The sequence below is a fragment of the Trachymyrmex cornetzi genome, unplaced genomic scaffold (assembly GCF_001594075.2).
Source record: "Trachymyrmex cornetzi isolate Tcor2-1 unplaced genomic scaffold, Tcor1.1 scaffold230, whole genome shotgun sequence".
NCBI classification, from domain to species: domain Eukaryota; kingdom Metazoa; phylum Arthropoda; class Insecta; order Hymenoptera; family Formicidae; genus Trachymyrmex; species Trachymyrmex cornetzi.
The window spans coordinates 1,472,901-1,496,061 of NW_017296957.1; the positions used below are offsets into that span (position 1 = coordinate 1,472,901).

General features: G+C 31.8%; 1 protein-coding gene across 1 annotated transcript in view; it reads left to right on the top strand.

Annotated features, from left to right (window-relative positions):
* Positions 1-23,161, top strand: part of Fife (regulating synaptic membrane exocytosis protein fife) — a 182,279-nt gene that overhangs the window by 73,559 nt on the left and 85,559 nt on the right. The window contains exons 4-8 of the mRNA XM_018507283.1: positions 4,890-4,968; positions 7,966-8,125; positions 10,381-10,632; positions 16,262-16,424; positions 18,404-18,712. Of these exons, the coding sequence (XP_018362785.1) occupies positions 4,890-4,968; positions 7,966-8,125; positions 10,381-10,632; positions 16,262-16,424; positions 18,404-18,712 (963 nt within the window). The remainder of the gene's footprint in view (positions 1-4,889; positions 4,969-7,965; positions 8,126-10,380; positions 10,633-16,261; positions 16,425-18,403; positions 18,713-23,161) is intronic.

Here is a 23,161-nt window from a genome sequence, read left to right on the forward strand (position 1 = left end):
AAATTACAAAATACAATATTTTTTTGTAATATAAACAAAATTTTTTTATTTAACAATACAAATTTATTTGGTCACTCACGTTTTGTAAATACCATTGTAAAATTTGATTGCCATTACAAAAGAAGTATTCTTTTAGTAATTTCAACAAAATAATCCACTCTATGGTAGAGCACGGAGTGTTTCGCGGAGCTATCAGAGATAGTGTGTCTTCTCGTGTAAGAGAAATTCAACGTCTATCTCTATAAAGCCGAGACGATTAGAGACTAATCTCGTGGACTTCTCAGTTCTCGCCACACCATGATCAATCATGGTAACTATTTTTTCAAAGCGATTAGTAATCTCAATTGTTCTAAATCTATATATATTTTTGCTATAAGCTAAGGAAATTCAAAAACGCCAAACATAATCACTCTGTAGAAAGTGAGAGATACTACTTATATATTATTCATTTTGTTCCGGTAACAAAATGTTCTATTTCTAATTACAAAAGATCTATAAACATCATACAAAACAGTTTTATATCATTAAATGATCAGTTCAGTTAATAAATTTAACAAATTAATATTGTCGTGGTAACCAACGGTTTGATTGATCATATATCAACAAATAGATTTTGTGTCAGTAACAAAACTTTGGTTATTGGTACAAAACATTTCTCTCAGTGCTTTCCATTCAGAATGAACCATTCAAATCGATGTAGAATGATAATGCAGTTGGTCGAGGTCGACCTCTTGTTATACAACTCTTGGGAAGTTAAATCTCGCGTATTTGTAGCAGACCATCGTATTTCCGAAAACTCGAAGCCGAGAGGAAATTCGAGTTGCCTATACTAGAAACTCGAAGAGACACCAGCGGTTGAGCTTTCCATCAAAAGGATGGAAACCCTCTTGTCTTTTCTATAGTTATTTAGGGGCCTTGGAAGAATTGGTAACGCGTCATGAACAGCACCAACCGAGCTAGGCGAGATATACAATCTTCAAAACATTAAGTACAAGCAATACAGAAAGCATTTTCATCCTCGGTTAAACACGATTTCGAGAAAAGGAAGCATTGTCTTCATATAATCTGTTCTTTAGAGAGACCTCGAGGTTTTAAAACGAATAATATGTTTAAGCTATTTCACATTAAACAAAAACAAATTAATAGTGTATATTCCAAGAGAGATATTTTTAATAAACGGCAAATCAATTTTAAACAATACTATGTCAAATCTATTATTTTCAGGGTTGCCATAGAAAATGAATTTTAAAATTCCCTGACTTTTCCAGGTTTTCCAGATGAAAATAGAAAATTTTCCATGAGTAATATAAAATATGTAAATTTTAACATTTAGACTCACGGATTGTAGGAAAGCTAGTCTATATTATTAAAAACAACGCAAAAAAAGCTTAGTAGCATAGTACAATTTTGGGTGCAAATTCAAGCCATGACAAAAAATTAATTAGTTTTGGAAAAAAGAATGCAGTTATGACGGAAAAGAGAGGGATCAAATAAAAATATTAAATATAAAATATAAATTTTAATTATTTTATTAAAAACTTTAAAAAATGCACAAGTTTTGAACGTATTTGACTATAAAATCAGATATAATATTTAAAAAATTATAGCAATTATTTGAAATAGGAGCAGTTTCAGGGAATTATAAGCAAATTTCGCGCGCGCGCGCGAAATTCCAAACTTTTTTATATTTTCCCCTAACTTTTCCCGGTTTCCATGACCAATTTCAATTTCCTCGACTTTTCCTCGGTTTTCCAGGTCTGTGGCAACCCTGATCTTATTAATATATAATTTTTTAAGCAAGCCTAAAAAGAGATTTTAATATAATTACAAGTCCTTTATGTTTGTTTAATAAATTTCACTTAATAATCATAAGTATAATATTAAGTTTAATTAAGGTTTATCATTTTTTTATTTCTGACTATATATTCTGTAAACTTTAGAATTAACGTGAGGTAAAAACGAAGTTGTAATAATCACTTTTATCGTTTAAGGACTTTTATCCTTCAGGACGTTTTCCCAATAATTTTTCGAGCAATTAGCTAGATAACGATTGCGTCAAAGCACGAATAGCCAGAGCTCTTACGTGACTCACATTGAATCACCAACGATAACGAAGTAATCGCTACAAGAGGGAAAATCTTGACATTTCTTACACGTCGTTCAAAGAGAATTTCTTTTGCTGCATTCGTCGTACACTGATAATCCGTTCTGTTAACATCAACAGAAACGCAAATGCGATTTCCAACTGTGTTTCTAGAAAAACATCGTGGCAAGGTGCTAGCGCGAGAAAGAAGTTAATTTCATTAATAAAATCAATTCACTATACGTTAGCATTCATTTTCGCAATAATCAAAATACTGGATAACAATTAGCTTATTGGATAACATCCGTAATTTGATTTTTCTACAAGCGCGTATGCATCGAATGAAATTATTATTAATTATTATAGATGTTTAAACATTTAATTATAATAGCGTACGATATTTCATTGTTTTCCAATTATATCACTTTATTAATGTATCTATAAATTAAAAGTATATCATACTAAAATGAGATAGAAAGATTTTTGTTTAACAAATTCCTAGAATAATTTAATAATAAGTGTTTAAAATATATGAAATTAAATATTAAATATTTTAATAATAATAAATATTAAATATTTATTATATATATATTTAAATAATTAAATTATATTAAACAGTATTAACATTAATTATTCTGCGAATTAAGTTTTTAAGTATCTATACAAGCAAAATGTAACAAAATTTTGGTTCAGTTAATCTGGAAAAAAACTATTCAACCGGCTATTTTATTAAAAATTTAATTTATATTGTTTAACATCAAGAAACTTTTTTATATGTATACATATATCTATAAAAGTATTTTCTATGAAGTTTCATTTATAAAAAATTAACTTCAAATTTGTCTAGAAATCTGTAACAAAAATTTAAAGCTCTAAACTGCAGAATGTTCTATATGTTCATAAATAATTGGAAGTTGCATTGTTACATTTTTTTATTTAATCTGTATTCCTAACGTCGCAATTAATAAAAGAAATAATTATTTTAATATGATAAATGTACTAATATTGTATTAATAAGTGATTAGACGGAGAAAGGTAATTTTCGTCACTCGCAAGTGGGAATGAACGAAATTGACGGTTTAATGGCGGAGCAACGTTCTACGTACAGCGTATTTTCCAAATCGAGTCATAACTCACGTAAGATTCGATCTGACGGTTAATTTCCGCGACGAGAAAGGTGATATGCGGTAGATCATGAGCATCTAGTCAGTTTTTCTAAAAGTTTAATTGGAGCCACAGGCAATCCAATCTGACCACATGTGTTCGTACACGATTCTGATTTTTTCGCATTGCCGCAGGAACGATCTCTCCGTTTCTTGTCTCTACGAAATTACGCTGAAATTTATCTCGCAAAAAGTTATACTGTCGTACATCACTTCAGTGAGTAATTGCATTAATTACAAAGTGATGCGTCCCGTTTTTACCTTCGAACCTCAGTGTCGAGATGTTTAGCTCTTACAGAATACTTTTCCAGCTTTGAATCTCGCAAAATTCTTCTGTGTCAATAAAAAAGACGTTTCAAAAGAATAATAAGGTTTAAATTAACAGAGAATTTTTATAGAGATAATGTTTTTGTTATTTTCTATAATTCTTGCAAATATAAATTGAATGTAGACGAATAAAATATTTTTTATATAAAACAGCTAAACTGTTATATAACATGTATGATATCCTAATTTCCACATTTTATCAACCATTTATCGAATAAAGTAAGTTTTAAAAAAATAAAAATTTTTCTTTGTCTTTCTCTAATTTAAGTTCTTGCAGATACAGATTAAACGTGAAAGAACAACATAGTTTTTATATACAAATAGTTGAACTATTATAAATATCTTAATTTTTATCGATTGTTTCAAGAATAAGTAAAACTTTAAAAAAATAAGAATTTTCCTTTGTATTTTTTTCTGATATTTGTAATCCTTAAAAAAAGTCTCTTAAATAATGAAAAAACCACAACAGTACAAGGAAAAAGTGCGCGTCCGCGGGAAAATTCATTTCTTTTTCTTAACTTACGGTACAGTAATCTTTTTCATTCTGTTAATTCATACTGTAATGTTGCTTGCGACAGAAGAAAAATCATGGATTATTTGATTACTCACGAGAGTATTTGGGTTAATTGAAGAGCTGCAAAAGCATTGCTTGACAATATAATGTGATATCTTATGCTAAGAAATACTTTTCTGCAATTAGCAATAATAGTTTTTCAGTTATCTTTCTTTGACAAACTCAAAACGACAATGAATAGTATAAAGTAAATGACGCAAACGAACTATATATTATTACAGGAATTCGAAAACGATATTTATTTTTACTGTGAATTAAATTAAATGCAATTCTATTCAATTCCTATCGTTTCTTAGACAGCGGTAGTTTGGGAGGCGATCAAAATATATACTTCCTATTCTTTTTTTCTTTTCTTTTCTTTCGGCGGAATACATCGGAAACTCATTTCTGCCGATAACGGTCGACCCTCGAAATCGCGCGCAGTCGTTTTCCAACAAAGATTTGCGATAACACCGCCGCTCGATTAGAAAGCTTTTCGGCAAATCGTGCAAGATAAAATCGCCGTGGCATCCTTCCCTACTAAAAGGAAAACGAGACTGGATAATAACTTAACGAATCCTCCCAGAGATATTCTTCCAAACCCTGTAGAGATGACAGAAGGGTGGTAGAGATGACAAAAGCATCCGTGGTAATCGATTCGTCATTTGCGAGGGATTCTAAAGGATATAGTTTGTAAAAGAGCTCACGGATAGGACTATCTCTTCGTAAAGTGATTGCAAAAGAGATTCCTTTCTCTTTTCAGTGACGAAGCCGGCCAAGGTCACACCGGTGGACGACATTCAGCCCAAAGAGGATTCCTCAACAATTGAGTCTTTAAAACCGTAAGTTCCTAATGAAATGTAAATTCATATACAAAATATGCATTATACATTTTGTATAAATCTGCATTGAATAAAACTTCTAACATATTGCTTATAACAAAATTAATCTTTGCAGGAAGTTACTATAGTGGCGCTAAAATAGTGTCATATTTTGAGACAATAGCTGCTTTCCATTTTCGCCGATTCTCAGATAATTCTCACTTGTGACGTCATAACTCAGTTGAATGCGCGTTCCTTTTGCATTCTGACAAGAGAGATTCAACTGAGTTTTTACCCATAATCTGCACAAGATCGAGACCGTGTGCTTTAGTGAGTCTCGTAAATTCACTTCAAAGCGAGGTTATGAACCTGTATTGACATGTGATAACTTTTTACCAAAGTAAGCAAGTAGTGACGTCATTAATCTGAGTATAAAATACTCAGCTCACTTCAGACTCAGTTTCACTTGTGTGTAAATGGAAAGCGACTAATGAATACAATAAAATAAATTATAACAAATCTTACTCAAGGAAAAGAAGTAAAATTAAAAAATAAATTCCCGCCCTCTACAGATTAAAACAAATAATAATTAACTTATATTTTTTTAAAAAACTCGTGAAAATGTTATGCATGTACAAATCGACAATATTTATCATGTAAAAACATTTTTTTTAATTATGCTTTTGAACTTTGTTGATTTATATTGATCTTAACAGCGTTAGACACACTATTTGTAATATTTATAATATTTATAGCTCTATTCTTCTTAATAGAAATTTTAAATCTAAAACAAAAAAAATATATATTTTCATATATTATTATATATATCTTACAATATTATCATTTCTAAAAGTATATATAACATTATCGCGCAACTTATAATTATTATTACAATAACATGTCAATTATCATATTACTATATGCTCCCCGAAACATTAATTTACGTATTATTTGATTCATTGCAACTGTATAAATTATACAAGTTTCTTCGCTTTTGTTTAATTTCGATCAATTTTTTTAGTAGATACTTCATATCGGAAATGATATTATCATATCATATGTATCACGTGATTTAAATATTACATTACCAAAATTAATTACCAATAGTTTAAATAAAGTATTACTATATCATACATAAAATCATATACATACATAAAATCGTTGCGCTCAGTAATTTATTTAAAATCTCCGCGAATGTTTCATTAAATTGGAGTATCTCGAACTTTAATTTAATTACTTTTGCATCAAAGTGTACACTTATCATTGACACCAAACTTCAATACAAACTTAAATAATATCAACTTAATTGTGAATACAATTTTGCGAATAACGATAATGAAAAAAAAACGAACAGTTTTTAGTTAACATAAATTCCAATATTTTTGTGATGTTTTATATAAAAGTTTTTATTTCCCAAAGGTTATACTGCCAAACTACACTCTATTTCTATTCAAATTATTATTTTTAGAAATAATTAATCCTTGGCAAAAGTGATTTGCAACTGTACTATAATAATCTTATGCTGAAAACTTTGTCCAATAATTAAAAAAAAATTTTTTTTTTAATATATTGTAACTATCAAAATCTAGTTACATCCAATTACCAGAGACTTTATACCGTAAATTAAAACTCTAACTTTTTAATTTTATAAAATTATATATTGCTTATAAGGATATTTTTATACTTCAAGACTATTAAAATTTATATCTCTTTCAAATTTGTTTTTATAGTTTACATATTTAATATTTTCTCTTCTTTTTCACATTTATAATATTATATTAATATCTCATTAATTACAATAACTATTCCTTCATTGTAATAATGACGGCATTCTCTAATTTTCAACAGTCCCAATGTTCACGTAAAAAGTTTCAGCCGTTATTTCGCAGGTTACAATTTATTCGAAAACATTTCGTCTAGATAACAGCCCATAGCTATTAATCCTCACGCTACACTATCTTGTACGAGTGAAGATTTACTCGTCGGTGAGACGCACTGCGGCGGACATTATCCGTACGGAAGACGATCCATGAAGTTCACTGTCAATTTGAACAAGCGCGACCCACCCTTATTTCCATCGTTTGCTCGACTCAGTTTGCTTGTGCATCCAGCTGAGCGATATTTAATACGACATGTCCATTAAGGACCGTAGATTCATTTCTCGTTGATCAGCTAAGTAACCTAGCTTGTTTAAATAACGAACATACTGTTTTACGAACGAACATGACTATATCAAATTCAATAACTAGTGATTTTCTAATAATGGTTTTCTCTTTACAATTTTAATTTATTTTTACAGTCTTAGAAAATACGTGAGATTTTTTAATAGAAAAATAGAAATACACACTGAGAAAAATGTCTGATTGGATAATTGGAATTCTGGTTAAAAATGTACAAATCAGAATTTTCTGGTTAAATATATTAAATTCTAGTTGAAATAACCGGAATTCTAATTAATATAATCTTCTGGTTCGTTCACACATTTTTAACTAAACATTTTTCTTAGTGCACGTGTGTGCAATAAAAAAAAGATTATTAATAATTTTGTTACACCGTAATATTTTTAAAATGTGTTGCAATTATTGTGTGTAAAAAGTTTCAATTATTCTTATTTTTGTGTAATAAAAAAAACCATTAATTCAATGATAAATTCTTTCTTTGTACCTATATTATGCAAACGCAAGTTATTCAAATGTATGTAAAGAAAATATTCTTTCCTAATCGAATAAAATATTCCAATATTTTTATATGTATCCAATATTTTATATGTAGTTATCATTATCATAAAAATAATTATTATCACGATCCTTTACTCTCCATTGTTAAAAAAGTATGCTTTATATATAACATTACAGAAGATGTAAATGTAATTAATTATTTCTTGATACCATTTGTCTTAATGCTCGACAATTCAACAACGGATGTTTGACAATAATTTTGATAATAGAGAATACATTCGGAAAGATTATCGTAGCGAATGAGGACGTTTAATAAAATTTATCGGGTTCGATGTTTCAGAAAATCAGAAGCGGGCGGCAAGATAAGCAGCGGGGATGACTGCAGGGTATGCCGGAAGTCGTTCGGCCCCGAGGAAGTCTCGCGAACTTGTTGCGAGTGTCAACATAAAGTCTGCGAGGACTGCGCCTCGTATTCGACGACAACGAATTCCGACGATCCGGTGAGTGTACATGCTTCCATTTTTAATTAATCGGCTTATTCATTATTTTTCGCTGGTAAATATTGCCGTAAAACGAAATTGGGTACCCTCCAGGTGTAAATTAATTGTCGAAAAAGACGAAAAGGACGAAAGAAAAACATGAAACCGTTTGAAGACAGAAAAAAAAAACAAAAGACCTGTAAAAATCTAATTTTGAGGATAACATCGTAATTAAGCGTGACATTTTACCGTTGCTTTCCTTAAATATTTATTTTTTCAATTTATTCGTTATAAATAATTGTAACTGGCTATTCCTTTAACATTTCACTTTAATGATAACGTCGCTTGCGATTTTTATTTAATTTTCCTTTTCATTGTCAAAAGACCAGTTTATTTTATTAGTTATTAATAAGCAATAAAGTTTAGTTAATTTGTTACATTTTGTGTAACGAAATAAATATATCTATAAGCGTTTTGTGTAATTTACATTTTATGTAAACGCAAAGCCACATTAATCGTTTTACATTGCGTGTGTTATCTATAATCGAGGCAGAAAATAAAATATCGTATGGAAATAAGAAAATTAAATTAAAATAAAAATATAATAGGAAATATGAAACAAAAAAAAGAAATGATAAAAAATATAAATAAAAAATGGAAAAATAGCAATGCTTTAAAAATAAAAAAATGTATGTTTGTTTCATAAAAGAATTTGCAGAAATATTCTAAGAACAAGGATTATTTATATTCAAAGCGTGAACGCAAAAGAGACAGTTAATTGCCGATAGATAGTAACAAGAAAAGCCGAAAATTCATGATAGCAAGAACGAACTGAAGTCCTATAATGCCAAGATTAACTTAAACTCAATCACATGCAGCTTAGTTGCTTACTTTCATTTTCGCTATCTCTCTCGACTTTATCGTTAAGAGAGAATCTTTGCCTGTCGTTCCCATATAGGCAATAAAACGCTCGTAGAAAATTACTGTAAAAAGAAAATATTAGGGCTTTCATCCAAACTATTCAAAGTTTTTCTTTTTAAAATGCCTAAGACAATTAAATATACTTTTCGCCCGGATCGTCATTTCATGTCAATAATTAAATCCACGAGAAAGAAAGCAAAAAGCGATCGGTATCTTTGTGACTCTAAACTTTTTAAATTTTCATACTATAGTATCATAAACGTGAGGATCTGACGGAAATTTATTCGCGACTCGCGCGAATTCACTCCGCGTTTAATCGTACCAAAGATTAATTGGTTTAATGGCGATTTTGTTTGCCCTTCACTCGTTGATACGCATGCATGATGTTGATCGGGCGTTAATTCTAATTACACACGTAATTGATAAATTCGATAAATGCGCGCAGCCGATCGCACGAGATTTAATCTCGCGCCGGATTACAATGGATGGCATGCCCTTGCACGACATTCCTGCGGGCAACCCAAATTCGGTAGAATGTGCGTAATCATTCCGAATCTATTCATTCCTGCACATTTCTATTCGTTTCTAGCACACGAGATATTTCCGTGGTAACCTAAATTCATTAAAATATACATTCTCTTCCACATTTGACAAAACGGAATGTCGTATAGAAAAATCAGGTGTACGTGTGAATACGATGGAAATGCGCGCATTTAGTAAATTTCGAGATTTGCATTCGCGCTTTATTCCTTATTTTTGACGCCCCGTGGTGATAGTATATATAAAAAGAGAAAATTCTTCGCTTTCATGTTCAAATTCCATCATTAACTTCGCATATTATAAATAAAATAAAAAGCAAATCAAGCTTAATACGATTATACAAAATATTATACATTAAATTTACACAGTAACCAGTAACATTTACAAAAGTTAAGTTAATAATATTTGTATGTTCGCTGCATTCGTATTGATGCTTGTTGAAGTAAAAATAATGCGTAACATTCTATAAAATGGAAAATTGCATATACGCTTTTCAGATTTGTAATAAAACGTTTTAGGAATTGCGGATTAATTGATTTTTTAAATTGAGATAAATGAAATATTTGTACTTTTTTTCGTCCATTATATGCTTCCGTATTATACTCACTTTAATTTGTGTATAATCAAATTCCATCATTAGTTTAATTTTATTGTAAATTTGAATATAGTGCTATTAAATAATCCAATTAAACACGAAATAATAGTTTAGTCTTTAAAACTAAACATAATTGGGGAGCATTGTGTCAATATTAAATGCAAACGCCAGTAAATAGCGTGAACAAGCGTTGATTTTTTTTTGTCTGGAAATGTTACAGTCTTCCTGGCGATGTAGCGTTTGCCGTCGAAAGATCGCCTCGAGGGACCAGCCGATAGTGACACAAGACTCCACAGATTCGATGTTAGATGTGCCGTGCTTGGAGGCTCTTCACAGGAGGCACAGTGACGCCCGACTCGGTCCCACCGGAAGTCAAATAGGGACACTAGGAAGTGGATTGGCTCCACCGAGAAGTTCGGAAATTCGAAGGCATTCCGACGTTTCGCCAGCTAGTCTCAAGGAATTAGAGAAGGTAAGCAAAAACTCAATTTACGATAATATATGCTTCCCTGAGTTGAACGATTAACCGAGAATAATGTAGATAGCATAACTGCTTCGTAATGACCCAATCTTTCTGATCGCTTTAGCTCAATGCGAATAGATGCATATAACTATCCCTCCCACAGCACAGTTTTAATCTCTGAAATATTAGATAACAAATAGGAAAGATAATACTTTGTCAAATAAAATTATATGGACGGAGTGATTACATTCTAGCCTTTTACGTTTTAATCAAAGTGTAACTTTTCTTCGAATCAGAAACTATCTTTTTTAATATTAGATATGCATATATCTAATTGTGTAAATATATAGAAATATATATTTTGCGTATATAGATATATATATATAAAATTATTTTCTTGCTATTAAAAGACGAAGATAAAATTTTCAGAATTATGGAAAATAAGGGCCACGCTTTACGTGCGCACCGTATTAATTGACTGGCTTTCGATGTTACTCACAATTTTCTACCGCACGAGATTCCCTTTTCCTAGCGAGGTGCATAATTCAACATCCTAAGAGATATATACTATTATACGCGAGAATATTCGTGCAGCCATGTTTGAAATTAGGGTTGCTGAATTATACCGCTGCCAAAGGAGTCAACGTATATGCTTTGAGTGTCCGCTTGAACGCTTTAAGCTACACTTTGCTGTTATCTTAAATGCATACACCATACTATTCACCGAGATTCTTGCATATCACCTGCATTATGCAACAAAGTGCAGATCGCGCGTTGAAAGGGATTTCGAATTATTCCATTCCGATTGCAATCTGCGAGTGCAAGAACACAAAAGTCGCTTTTTCAATCATAAGTACTGCTTTTAAATTGTATTCTTTTCGTATGCTTTCAAAACATTGCAGATTATATAATGTGATTTGTATTATTATAATATCAATCTCAGCGCAATTATTATTCTATATAAAAATTGCGTGGAAAACCTGTCATCCTTGAATTGTATTTTGTTATAACTTTCTTTAATAAAATCATTATTTAAAATATTAAAATATTTAGTAAATCATTAATATAAAAGAAAAACAATTTTTTTACACAATACATGGTCTTTAATAAATTTTGTAAAAAACTTTTGTATTTTTCGTTTTGTAAAAGTAGAAATAATATTACCCACAGCAATATCTATTGCAATAACTACAGATACCTGAATCAACCGTTTCACTCATTATGCCCTTTATGTTTGACTAATTTACGATAATTTACGAGAGGTCATAAATTGTTCGGACGATCATATCGACGATCGTCCTCGTCACGTGCGGCTTTAACGAGGTGCGCTACCGTTGGTGTCGGACTCGACGCGGAGCTCGACTACTCTCCACGAGATCTCATTGCGCGTATATCGTGTGCACTTGTCACACAAACGGAGCACAGACACGCACGCGCGTATATCGGAAACGAGTACACACCAATGAGTATGTTGCACGTGTATGCAACTTCTCATTACTCGACATTCAGACAATTATTGAGCGCGTAATTACCGTACGGCCTCGTAGCAATCGTAGACTTCGAGGACCCGAACGAAAATGCATCATAAAGACCGTACAGGCATTTTACGATCCTGGGATATGATCTGAAGAGCCATTGTTAAGCTGCTTCTAAGTCGCAAGACAGAAAGTCTAGTCATAGATAATTTTAACTATAAAAAAAAAACAATTCTTATAACATGCTTATGTCCATTTCTACCAAAATAGATTAACTTTAATCTTGGTTTAACTTATTCTTTATCTTTTCCTTGTTCTAAGAATTAGATAAAGATAAAGAGTAAATTAAACCGAGATTAAAGTTAATCTACATTGATAGAATACTAATACTTGTTATCAATAGTGTAGGTGAAATTTCTTCGACGTTTCTTTATCACTATATTGCCCCACATTCCATGCTCTGCGATTTACGTCGCGTTTACAAGATGTGACATTTACACGAATCAATACCCTTGAATTTATCGAAGCTTCGCTTATTGATTGCCACACGGCTCTCTAAGGCTAAAACTTACATTGTGCTAGCCGACAACTTCGTAGCACCGGTAGACGTCTCACCTCGAGAATTTATCGACAGTCGTTTTTGTCGCTTGGCAGAATAATCGGATCCGTGCGCGCGCGGGCGGAAACGGCTGCGGAAACGAAAGAAAGTGGAGTGAAATTGAAATGAAGGAGAGCGTGTTTTTGCGCATAGACAGAAATAAGGGAACAAAAATAGCAGGTTCGAAAATCTTTACGGTTGCGTATTGCACGTGATTGCTTTACCATGCGAAAATATAAAAAAATCATAGGTTCATAAAAAAATCGTTACTTTAATTACAAAAACTTCCTTTTTTGCGTTGAATTTATATTCCGTGTTTATTTTTTTCCCTCTCGTTTCAACTTTCAATTTTTTGCTTAACAAATTCATTCAGTGAGATATATTTTGTATACAATATGTAGTTTTGTTTTCATAATTGGTTATTGCATTTACAAAAGAATTGTTTAGATAGTAAAACAGAATTAAAATATTTTCATTATACGGAGAAAATTTTATATTAAGTTTTAATACAATTTTAAATTACACTTTACTATGTCTTGTATTTTCGATGGATTCTCACTTAACATGATTCCGACTTAACTTTTACTATGGTAATACTAATTTTTATCACATAAATAAAGTAATTATTTTGTTAAGCCATATTCTAACATGAAAACAGTTAATTTTTACTATGGTACGCAAACAAAATTTGCTATATTTGATTTTGTAATAAAAAATTTTTACTATGAAAAAACGGTAAAAATAACGTTATATTATTGTTTTTAAAAAAATAACTATAGCATTTAAACTTATAATTTACATGAAGACCGCAGCTACCACATTATAGTAATTTTAAATATAAAATTTTCTCCGTGTATTTATAGCTCATTCAATGTGAACATTTTCACTATCATTCAGAAACTTATTTATGATTTTTGCACTTCTCATTTTCCTTTCCGCCTTCTATTCATTAAGATGTACATCAAACATAATAAATTGCTATTAAATCTTTTTCCGTAGAATAATTTCTTTGCACGACCAAAGGCTGTGTCAGCGTCTAACGAGTTCGACACAAAAGAAAGGGCGGATTCTGCAGATCGTAAATCCATCGCTTCATCGGAACTGTCATGACGTAATGAAATACGTCCTACAGCATTTACGCACATACGTAGGCGTAGACAAACCAAGAGGAGATATCTCGTATTTACGACGGCAAACGCTAATTCCGAAGTTTATCACTCGCTCTCGCGCGTCAGTCTCTCACGATACGTTCTGCTTGGTGAAGGACGCCTAGCACGTTTATCTTGCTCGTAGTAATTGTCATTGGCGCTTTTTCCATCTCGAGATTCAATCCACTTTGTTGCCATTCGCACGTCACGGCTGCCGGTTTCTCGTGAGCTAAAACGGCCGTATGATGGATGAAATGGAATGACTGCAATACCGCCGGCGGAATTGCGGAAATGTGATCGCAGCGTTTTAAGGCGAAAAATAATTACTAACATTGATGTCGAGTTAGAGAATTTTCTCATAAATTTGATGAAGATTTTTTCACTGAAAATTTGTTTAGGGGTACAAAAAGGCGTACAGAATTGAAAAAGAGAATTTTTGAGGGACTTTTAGGGAGAAAAATACGAAAAAATATCCAAATTGATTCTACTTGTATATTATTTTATTCCAAATTTGTGTTATTGTTCCAACTTTATTAATTTCTCAAGAATTGTTCGAAATCATTTCAAACCATTTAAATATGACAGCGATCTAAAAATTGCAAAACGATTTTTAAGCGTCTCAGGCGACTATGAATGCAAACACGTCTGCATTCGGATTAAAATTGCATTTGGTACTTCTGTTTATACTACCTGGGTGTCCTATATCACGATACTAGCTTTCTGAGCTACATGCACTTAAACGTTCCGGCTACGCCTATTGGATAATTTACGACCGGCTGAGCATTCTGAGTGATGCGCAACATGCAGAGTATCTGCTATCCCCGTGTCACGCGCACCTTGTGCACTTCGAAAATCATTGACGTATACTGTCAGTGTATTACATCGTGATGCAAATGGCGACCTAGATTTTTTGCGAATAGATCGTGCTGCTATGGAGTATAGCTGTAACGTAGTTTCATCCAAAGGAAATTATCGCGGCATGCGAGAGAGGAACGACATCTTCGCGCCACACCCTCGTCGTCATCGCGTTAAAATAACGTTTTGGCACGCCCGCGTGCTGCATCACCATGAATATTTATGCGCGCGACAGGTGCTCGAAAGCGGAATCGAGCTGGCACATCTACCCGGTGAGTAGCAGCGATGAGCGAGAAAGACGTGCCCGGCATTGCACCCCGTTCGTTGCCCCGACCCTAATGGAGCCTTAACGCTGAAACCTTCTCGAACTTGGTCAACGGCCATACGCGCACCTCACCTCGATTTAATTGTTGCCGACGTGTAATTATGCCGCGCGGCGGGATCGCGTGACGAAACCAGGACGAAGTTAATTTTCGGATGTAGCCATTTCATTATTATCGCGAACTCTCAGTCGTGTTTCCGTGGTCTTCTTTTTTGTTACCCGCAGGCGTGTTGGGGATGATATTAATTTTCATTATCAAAGGGCAGTGCACCAACTTCAGAGCTTTCGAGCGACGAGAGAAATGTCTTTGTTGCAATTTGCCGGTGAAGTGAGTTATTTTAAATTCATGGAATTGATTCACATTAGAGCACAGTGCAATCACTCGTTTCATTTACAGACATAATTTACTACCCTCTCACACAGCTCTTGAGTCTAAAGATAATCAGAAACTCGCGCATTAGATAATTTAACGCGCAATTTGATCGTTCAACAATTCTCAATCTTTTTATTTCCTAATATATACGTTCCTGATATTAAAATAAAGTAGAAATAGATACAAGTTTTGTAGTTCTCATAGATAATATTTGATCACGGCGTATTGATCTGCCATAGAAAGTTAAATAGTTTCTTTTCAAATCTGCACATGAAAAGAACGTTTTTATTGAAGTATTAAAAAATTTAAATTAGATACAGATCAAACAATAATTTTGGTCAATCATCAAAATAATTATGTAGGACACTCAAGTTGGTTGCTAAAGTATCAAAACTTTCTGTACCAATGCACACCATGCTTAAGTTTTCTACATAAATATTTTTATCCAAATATTTTTTATATAAATATTTATCCAAATATTTTCTATATAAATATTTATCCAAATATTTTCTATATAAATATTTATCAAAACATTTTGATGATCTAACAAAATTTTCAGATCTATATCTAGCTAAACTTTTAAATACTTGAGCAAAATCGTTTTTTTTTTCGTGTAAATAATAAATACAACTGCACAGCTTCAATCATTCGTACAATCATAAACTTCAGAGACACAGTTGATCTCTGTGCGTTGATTTAACTGTTAGCTTCTAGGTGTCAATCTGTGCTGCCTAATCTTGTACATGCACACCCCGCCCTTGCCGTGTTGTTGGGGATGCTTGGATTTTCCACCCCGCCCTTACTCACGGCCTACATGTGGTGACGTTTCCCGCATCGAGCCCTAATCTCTGTATCGTAATGTTGTAGTTTCGAAAGGTTGCAGGAGAACGTCAGAGAGAGGACCTCAGATGGGAGCGCGATCTGGACCGGAAAAGCAAGTCGAGGGGTGGCTCGCCCGATCGCCATCAAGCCTCTGATAGAGGGAGAGCGACCAGCCCTCAGAGAGTCGTCATGCCAGCTCAAACGGGCGGTAAGGATCATTTTACTCGTTCATGCGAGATATCTGTTACTCCTTTATACCACAGATGTCAAATTTCGCGTAATGGTTGCATGTTACGATACAATCGAAGAAATAAGAAAGTATATGGCTCGTTTTTTTTATATGGAGAAAAATGGAGTTCATAATATGATATTATTAGATACTATTAATATAAGGATGGCAAGTATAGTGCCGTTACTTTTTATATTAATAACAATTTGATAATAACATTTTTTAATGATTATAACCATAACTAACTAAACGCTATAAAATTGGGAAAGTCATTTTGAAAAGTAATTTGTCACCATTACGCGTTATTTACGTAAAAGTAACTCGTTACAAATAAGGAGTTACTTTTTGCAGTTACGATTGACTTTTTCAACTCTGGTGTTACCGTTACCACCATAAAAAATTCGTAATGTCATTATCGAATCGTTATTATAACAAAGTAAAGACAAAAAGTAACAGCATTACAAGTAAGTACTTGCCATTACTATTAACTTTTGGGGATAAAAACTTTTTAACATAAATACTTAAAAAAAAAAAGGATTATGTTTTCTAAAAATTTTTGGGGTCGCTGAATTCGATTCTCAGAATTCTAAAATTCAAATTTCAAAAAAATAATCTGATTATAGTGAAACTCGGTTTTAGGAGATTCTTGACGCTGCATTCAAATGTAACTGAAAATATTACATTTCAAAAGCGTACCTTCCAATAAAGCTCTAATGTCACAGGGTTCAATCAGAATTTGAAAGTCAGTTTGAAATGATTTCAATACGAACTGTTTGTGTAACTCTAATGAATAAAACGAAACTAGAAATTTGATACATTACTTTGAAATGAAAAATTCCCTAAAACCGAATTTTATGATAATAAGATATTTTAAAATTCTATATATGCCATATATTGAAATCACTATTTTAAATTATATATTTTTTACCTCAAATTCAAATAAATTATCATATAAGGTAATTATTAAATTACCTCTCAGGCCAAGTCATAAAAAAATCGAGCGAGCAGTTTAAAGAATAAAAAGGGATGCTCAAGTAGGCACGCCCCTCCACGAAGGGTAAATGTATTGTAAAATTAGACACTTATAAACAATTAGATTAAAGGACTCTTTTAAATAATAATAATATCAAGAATATAGAAGAGCAAATTAGAGTCAAGTTCGAATATAATATATGTGTAACAAGTTAAAAATTTTTTTACATTCTAATAAATTGATATAAAAATATAAATATAATTTAATTATATTACGAGCAATTTGTTTTCACTCTCCATCTATGGTGTTGCATCTGATTTACATAAGAGGCGGATCACATATAGTTATAAGATTAGTTCAATACATCCTTAACATTTAATATTGACTTTTTTAATGCGTTTCTATTCTGCGAATTTGAAGCATCTGATGATGGCACAATTATGATGCCGAAACATGTAATGTAACACAATGTAATATTAAGTTTTTTAAATTATATTTATATTTTTTAAATTATATTTATATTTTTATATCAATTTATTAGAATGTAAAAAATTTTTAACGTATTACACATATATTATATTCAAACTTGACTCTAATTTGCTCTTCTATATTCTTGATATTATAGACACTTATACTTTTATATATTATTTTTATAGATATGTTTTAAACTTCAAACGTTTTAAATTTTTAATTATAACATATATTCTCGAGAGAGAATATAATTACTTATATTTATAATGAATAAATATTTTCGCGGAAACACAAAATTGTTTTAGATATATAAAAATTGTTTTATATATTTGTTATTATAATTAAATAATTTACAATTGAATAACGAAAACACATTATTTTTATCACAGTCAATTAGCAAATGTTATTCAAGATCAAAATGAGTTTCAAATTTCGTTTTACGTTAACCGCTTCATCTTTCGATTTACTTAGGGTGTTAAACCCTTAACATCATCTTTCAATTTCCTTGATAAAGCGATCGAGCAGGAAGGCGGTGATTTGGACGATGAGGAGGAACGTCGACGTCGCGCTCGTCGCGGAGGCGGTACAGTTCGTCGCAAATCTCGCGTGACCCGGCAAAGGTCGTACGACGATGAAATCAAAACAGCAGCTACGATGGCCGCCGGTGGAGCACAACCCACGCATCCTGACACCGGCCTAGGACTTCCGGTTCAATTACCAAGACGAGCGTCCGCCTACGATGTTTACGCAGTACCTGGAAGTAGCGGTCTTAACGCGATGGCTATCGCCGCCGCCCAACAAAGAGCCTCTATTTCGGCGCAAGGTGCGTTGACATGATTCATTGCAATAAATGAAAAATTTATTCTTTCATTTCCGAAAGTTCGCGATGTTAATTTTATTTTACAACGCAGCTTTTCCGTTTACACACAGAAAGAAAACTTTTGCTGACGTATTTAAATAATAATAATTTAGCTAGATCAAGATCTAAAAATAATTTTGTTTGGAGTAAAATAATTATGTAGAACGCTCAAACTAGTTGCTAGAATGTCAAAACTTTTTGCAGTATTGTTTTCATTATGTTAAGCATTCTACATAATTATTTTAACGATTCAATCCAAAATTATTTTCAGATCTATATCTAACTAAATTCTTAGATATTTCCGCAAAAATATTTTTTCCGTACAATTATACAGGGTGAGTCATTTTAAGTGATACACTAAAATATCTCGAAAAATATAATAAATATGGAAAAATGTTTTAGACAAAAGTTGCTCAGTTATTAGGGGGGAAGAAAATGACGACCTTGGTTGACTTTAATGAGATATCCTTAAGGCCAGGTCAAGATTACATCGATTTTTTTAAATGGCGTACCCTATTTTTATATCAGAATCTAATAGCTGATCTCAAGAGCTTTTCAAAACATTGTAATAAAGTCACTTCTTTATAAATACCTTTTGAATTATAAAGCTTGAAAATTACAGTACCGCCAGCATTAGCATTACGCAAGGTGTCCGACCAACAGCTAAAACCGACTTTTAAATATTGTTCAGAATTATATCCCGGATAATATTCGTTAAAATCAAGGTCATTGGAGATTGTTTCTCTTATTTTTATTTTTGCGTTGAAAATTTATTTTTATTTAAAAATGAAAATAAGAGAAACAATCTCCAATGACTTTGATCTTACACAGTAAAAAATCGTGCGTTCATATGTAGAATTTTTCTTGTGTTACCATATTTTGATTATTACTTCGATGTAAAATCAACATATAACTGATATGTTATTATTTTTGTAATATTTTGATGTGTTAGATTCATGTCACCTTTCTAATTTAACAATTGTGTATGTCAATTAAAAATGGAATATTATTTTGAGTGTTTTTAACACAATTGTTTCAATTAATCTATATATCTCAAAGTCAATTTAATATCTAAGAATTTTTTCATTCACATTATACAAAAATGTTTTATTAACATTTTCTTACGAGTTACTGCAACTACTCTTCTATGTACTCTACTTATTTTGTATGTTAGATTTAAATCATCCCTAAAGTCAAAATAACAAATATAAATGTAAAGTATTGTGTCAATTATTTAACATTACTAGTTCGTTAATAAATAACACAAGACGAATGAATTACTTTAACTTAAAATTTAGAGTGGATCTCCTGGGACATGTAAAAAATGTTAAAATTAACATTTTCTTTTTTACTGTATAACAAATGTTATCCAGGACATGATCCTGAGCAATATTTAAGAGGTTTTAGCCATCGGTCGGATACCTTGCGTAATGCTAATGTCAGCGGTACTATAACTTTCAAGCTTTATAATTCGAAAAGTAACTTAATGAAAAATAACTTTATTACAGTGTTTTGAGAATCTCTTGACACCAGCTATTGAATTCTGGAATAAAAAATGGGATGTGCCATTTAAAAAAATCGATGTGACCTTGACCTGGCCTTGAGGACATCTCATCAAGGTCAACCAAGTCGTCATTTTTTTTTCTTCCTAGTAACTGAGCAACTTTTGTCTAAAACATTTTTTCGTATCTATTATATTTTTTGAGATATTTTAATGTATTACTTAAAATGACTCACCCTGTATAATACCTTAATATTAAGTTCGATATTTAAGAAAAAATTATCATCTAATAATCCTTCGAGAAATATTTTCTTAAATCTCAAGAATATTATTAAATATTTTCTTAATTACATTATAATTGTATATAATATCACGTACATTAAACACGTAAATTCAAATATGACAATCTTGCGTTTCGCGGGTTTTCTCCGTGTTCGAATCCATTCTTGGAATACCAACGTTTCGTGAACCTTGCAGTCCACTTCATCAGGGCGAGGAGCAGAAATGTAAAATACAACAATAACATTTTGTGTATAATTAAAATAGTTTTAATTTAAATATTTTTTAATAAAAAATATCATTTTTAGTAGATATTTGACATAAAATATATAAAAATTAATATTTTTCATCACATATTTTTATTTCATAGCTAAAATATCAGTTTCGCATAAAATAAATCATCCATCAAACATCTCACTAAAATAATGGGCAGTATATGTATTGGTAATCGTGCTATATACGCATAATTCCTCATAATTTCTCTCATTATTGATATCTTTGACCTCCTGGACTATTCCCAGGAGGAACTTTAGCAACCCACTCTTCGATCCTGGCGAAAGCGCCGAAATTTCCAACTTCTACACTTTCCTCCCGATAGCAAGCTGGCAACATATGCTCCGATTTCTCCGCCACATATTGCATGTTTACGAGTTATCGCAATGGCATCCGCGACAAGTTAGAAATGACTGTGCTCTAAGGGATTCCAAGGGCTGCAAAAGCTGCTAGAATAATCGAATAGACCTTGTCGAGCAACAGTAATTCTAGCTCATGTATTGTTCGTTCTGTTCCATGACTTCCTCTGTTTCGTCGTAGAAACAATTTATCCCATTACGTGAATACAAGCAGTGTTTCACCATCAAAGGCAACTTCGAGGAAATGAATAAACCGATTTTTGTTAAACATATATGTTGACCACGTGATATGGTCTTATTCATTCGCTTGACATTTTCTGCCACGAGAAACGTTAATACACAACAGGAACTTTCGACAATATACTTTCAAACCGTGACTTCCATCTCAATTAACTTCACCATCCCAGAGAGATAATTATCGTAATTTAAACGTCTCAAAACGATACTTATGTGCAGATTTGAGATAAAACTTTATGAAAATTTCACGTAATATACATCAACAAATTGTTAGTAACCAGTTGTTCAGGGTACCATTAAAATTTTCCGCACGGAACAACTTTAAATAGCAACTGTGAGACACTAGTTTCAGAATTCCCATTTTCATGCATTCAATTCAGTCGCGTCTGTTTGGACGTGTGTCGCGTATCCTGAGATACATTTCTATAACTGCAGTGTAACTTGAACAGTGCGCGCGTATATTACTAGCCTGCGTGATCGGAAGCATTAAACAAGCATTTCGACTCGACATAGAAATTCTGGTTTTCTCTTTCCTTTCCCTCTCATCCTTCTTCGGTCTATCGAAAAGCCCTGCACGCGGCGAACTTGCAGCGTACTTTCTATGGAAACTATTTCCGATGCGTCATAGAGAAGCGTACGGACGTAACGCGGTTTCAAAGCCATCAGTACTCATGCATGTACGCATTTTGATCGCCTATTCAGATACTTTTAAAATTTACATTTTGCTGAGGGTAACGTGTTCCAGCCTCAATTTGATATTTGACTTGTTATAATGTGAATTTCGCTCGTCGAATACTGCGATATTGCACAAAATAATACAGGTACAGTAAAACAAACTTTGATCAGCCAACTTAAGTTTTGCATAAATCGAGAAATTCCCTTTTCGAGGTAGCTCGGTAATTACTTAAGAAAATTACAGTATTATTATCATACATTATTATTACATTACAATTTGAAAAGAAAACATGGAATGAGCGTGCAAGTGTATACAGATAAAATGGCATTTTATTGACTATAGCGTCTTTAAATAAAAATTTTATCTTCGCAAAAATTTAATTAGCAAGTCTTTTATAACTTTTCAATTTTTAATATTAGAAAGTTTGATAATACAAATGAAAGTTCAACCAAAAAGATTAAAACGAAAATTAAAACGACGAGGAATAAGATTTAATTATCTACATCTAACCGCGAGATTAAATTGTCAAAGTTTTTTTAAATTTTTCTCTATCTCTTTCTCTTTCTTTTTCTAATTAGTTATAATATTTTAATGTTAATATCTCATTTTTTCCTTTTCTGTTTGTAGTAAAACAAAAACATATCCCTAAATAATCCGTATATAATGTAACCTGTACTTGTTTCTTTATCCTACGCAATCAAAAGCTGAAAACTCCACTTCCTGATTACAGAGAAAAACAACATTAGCATTTGACTCACATCATACTTTGGTGTGAAACATTTCGACTTTATGTAATAACTACATATTTCGATATCAGCTTTTTCATATATTATTATTTCTGACAGAGATAAAAAACTAAAAAAAAATGAATATGAAATTAATATATTTCTAAATAGAATTATTAATTTTTGTATATTCGTTCACATAATTGCAATATTTTTTCCTATCACGTTTTAATAATTAATACAAACATTTCTAGGGAAAATATTTTTTAATAGATTTTAAATATAAAATATCGAAATATTTTATTTCTAATTTGATCGATTTCAAATTCCTGGTATACATATACGTGTGTGTGTGTGTGTGTG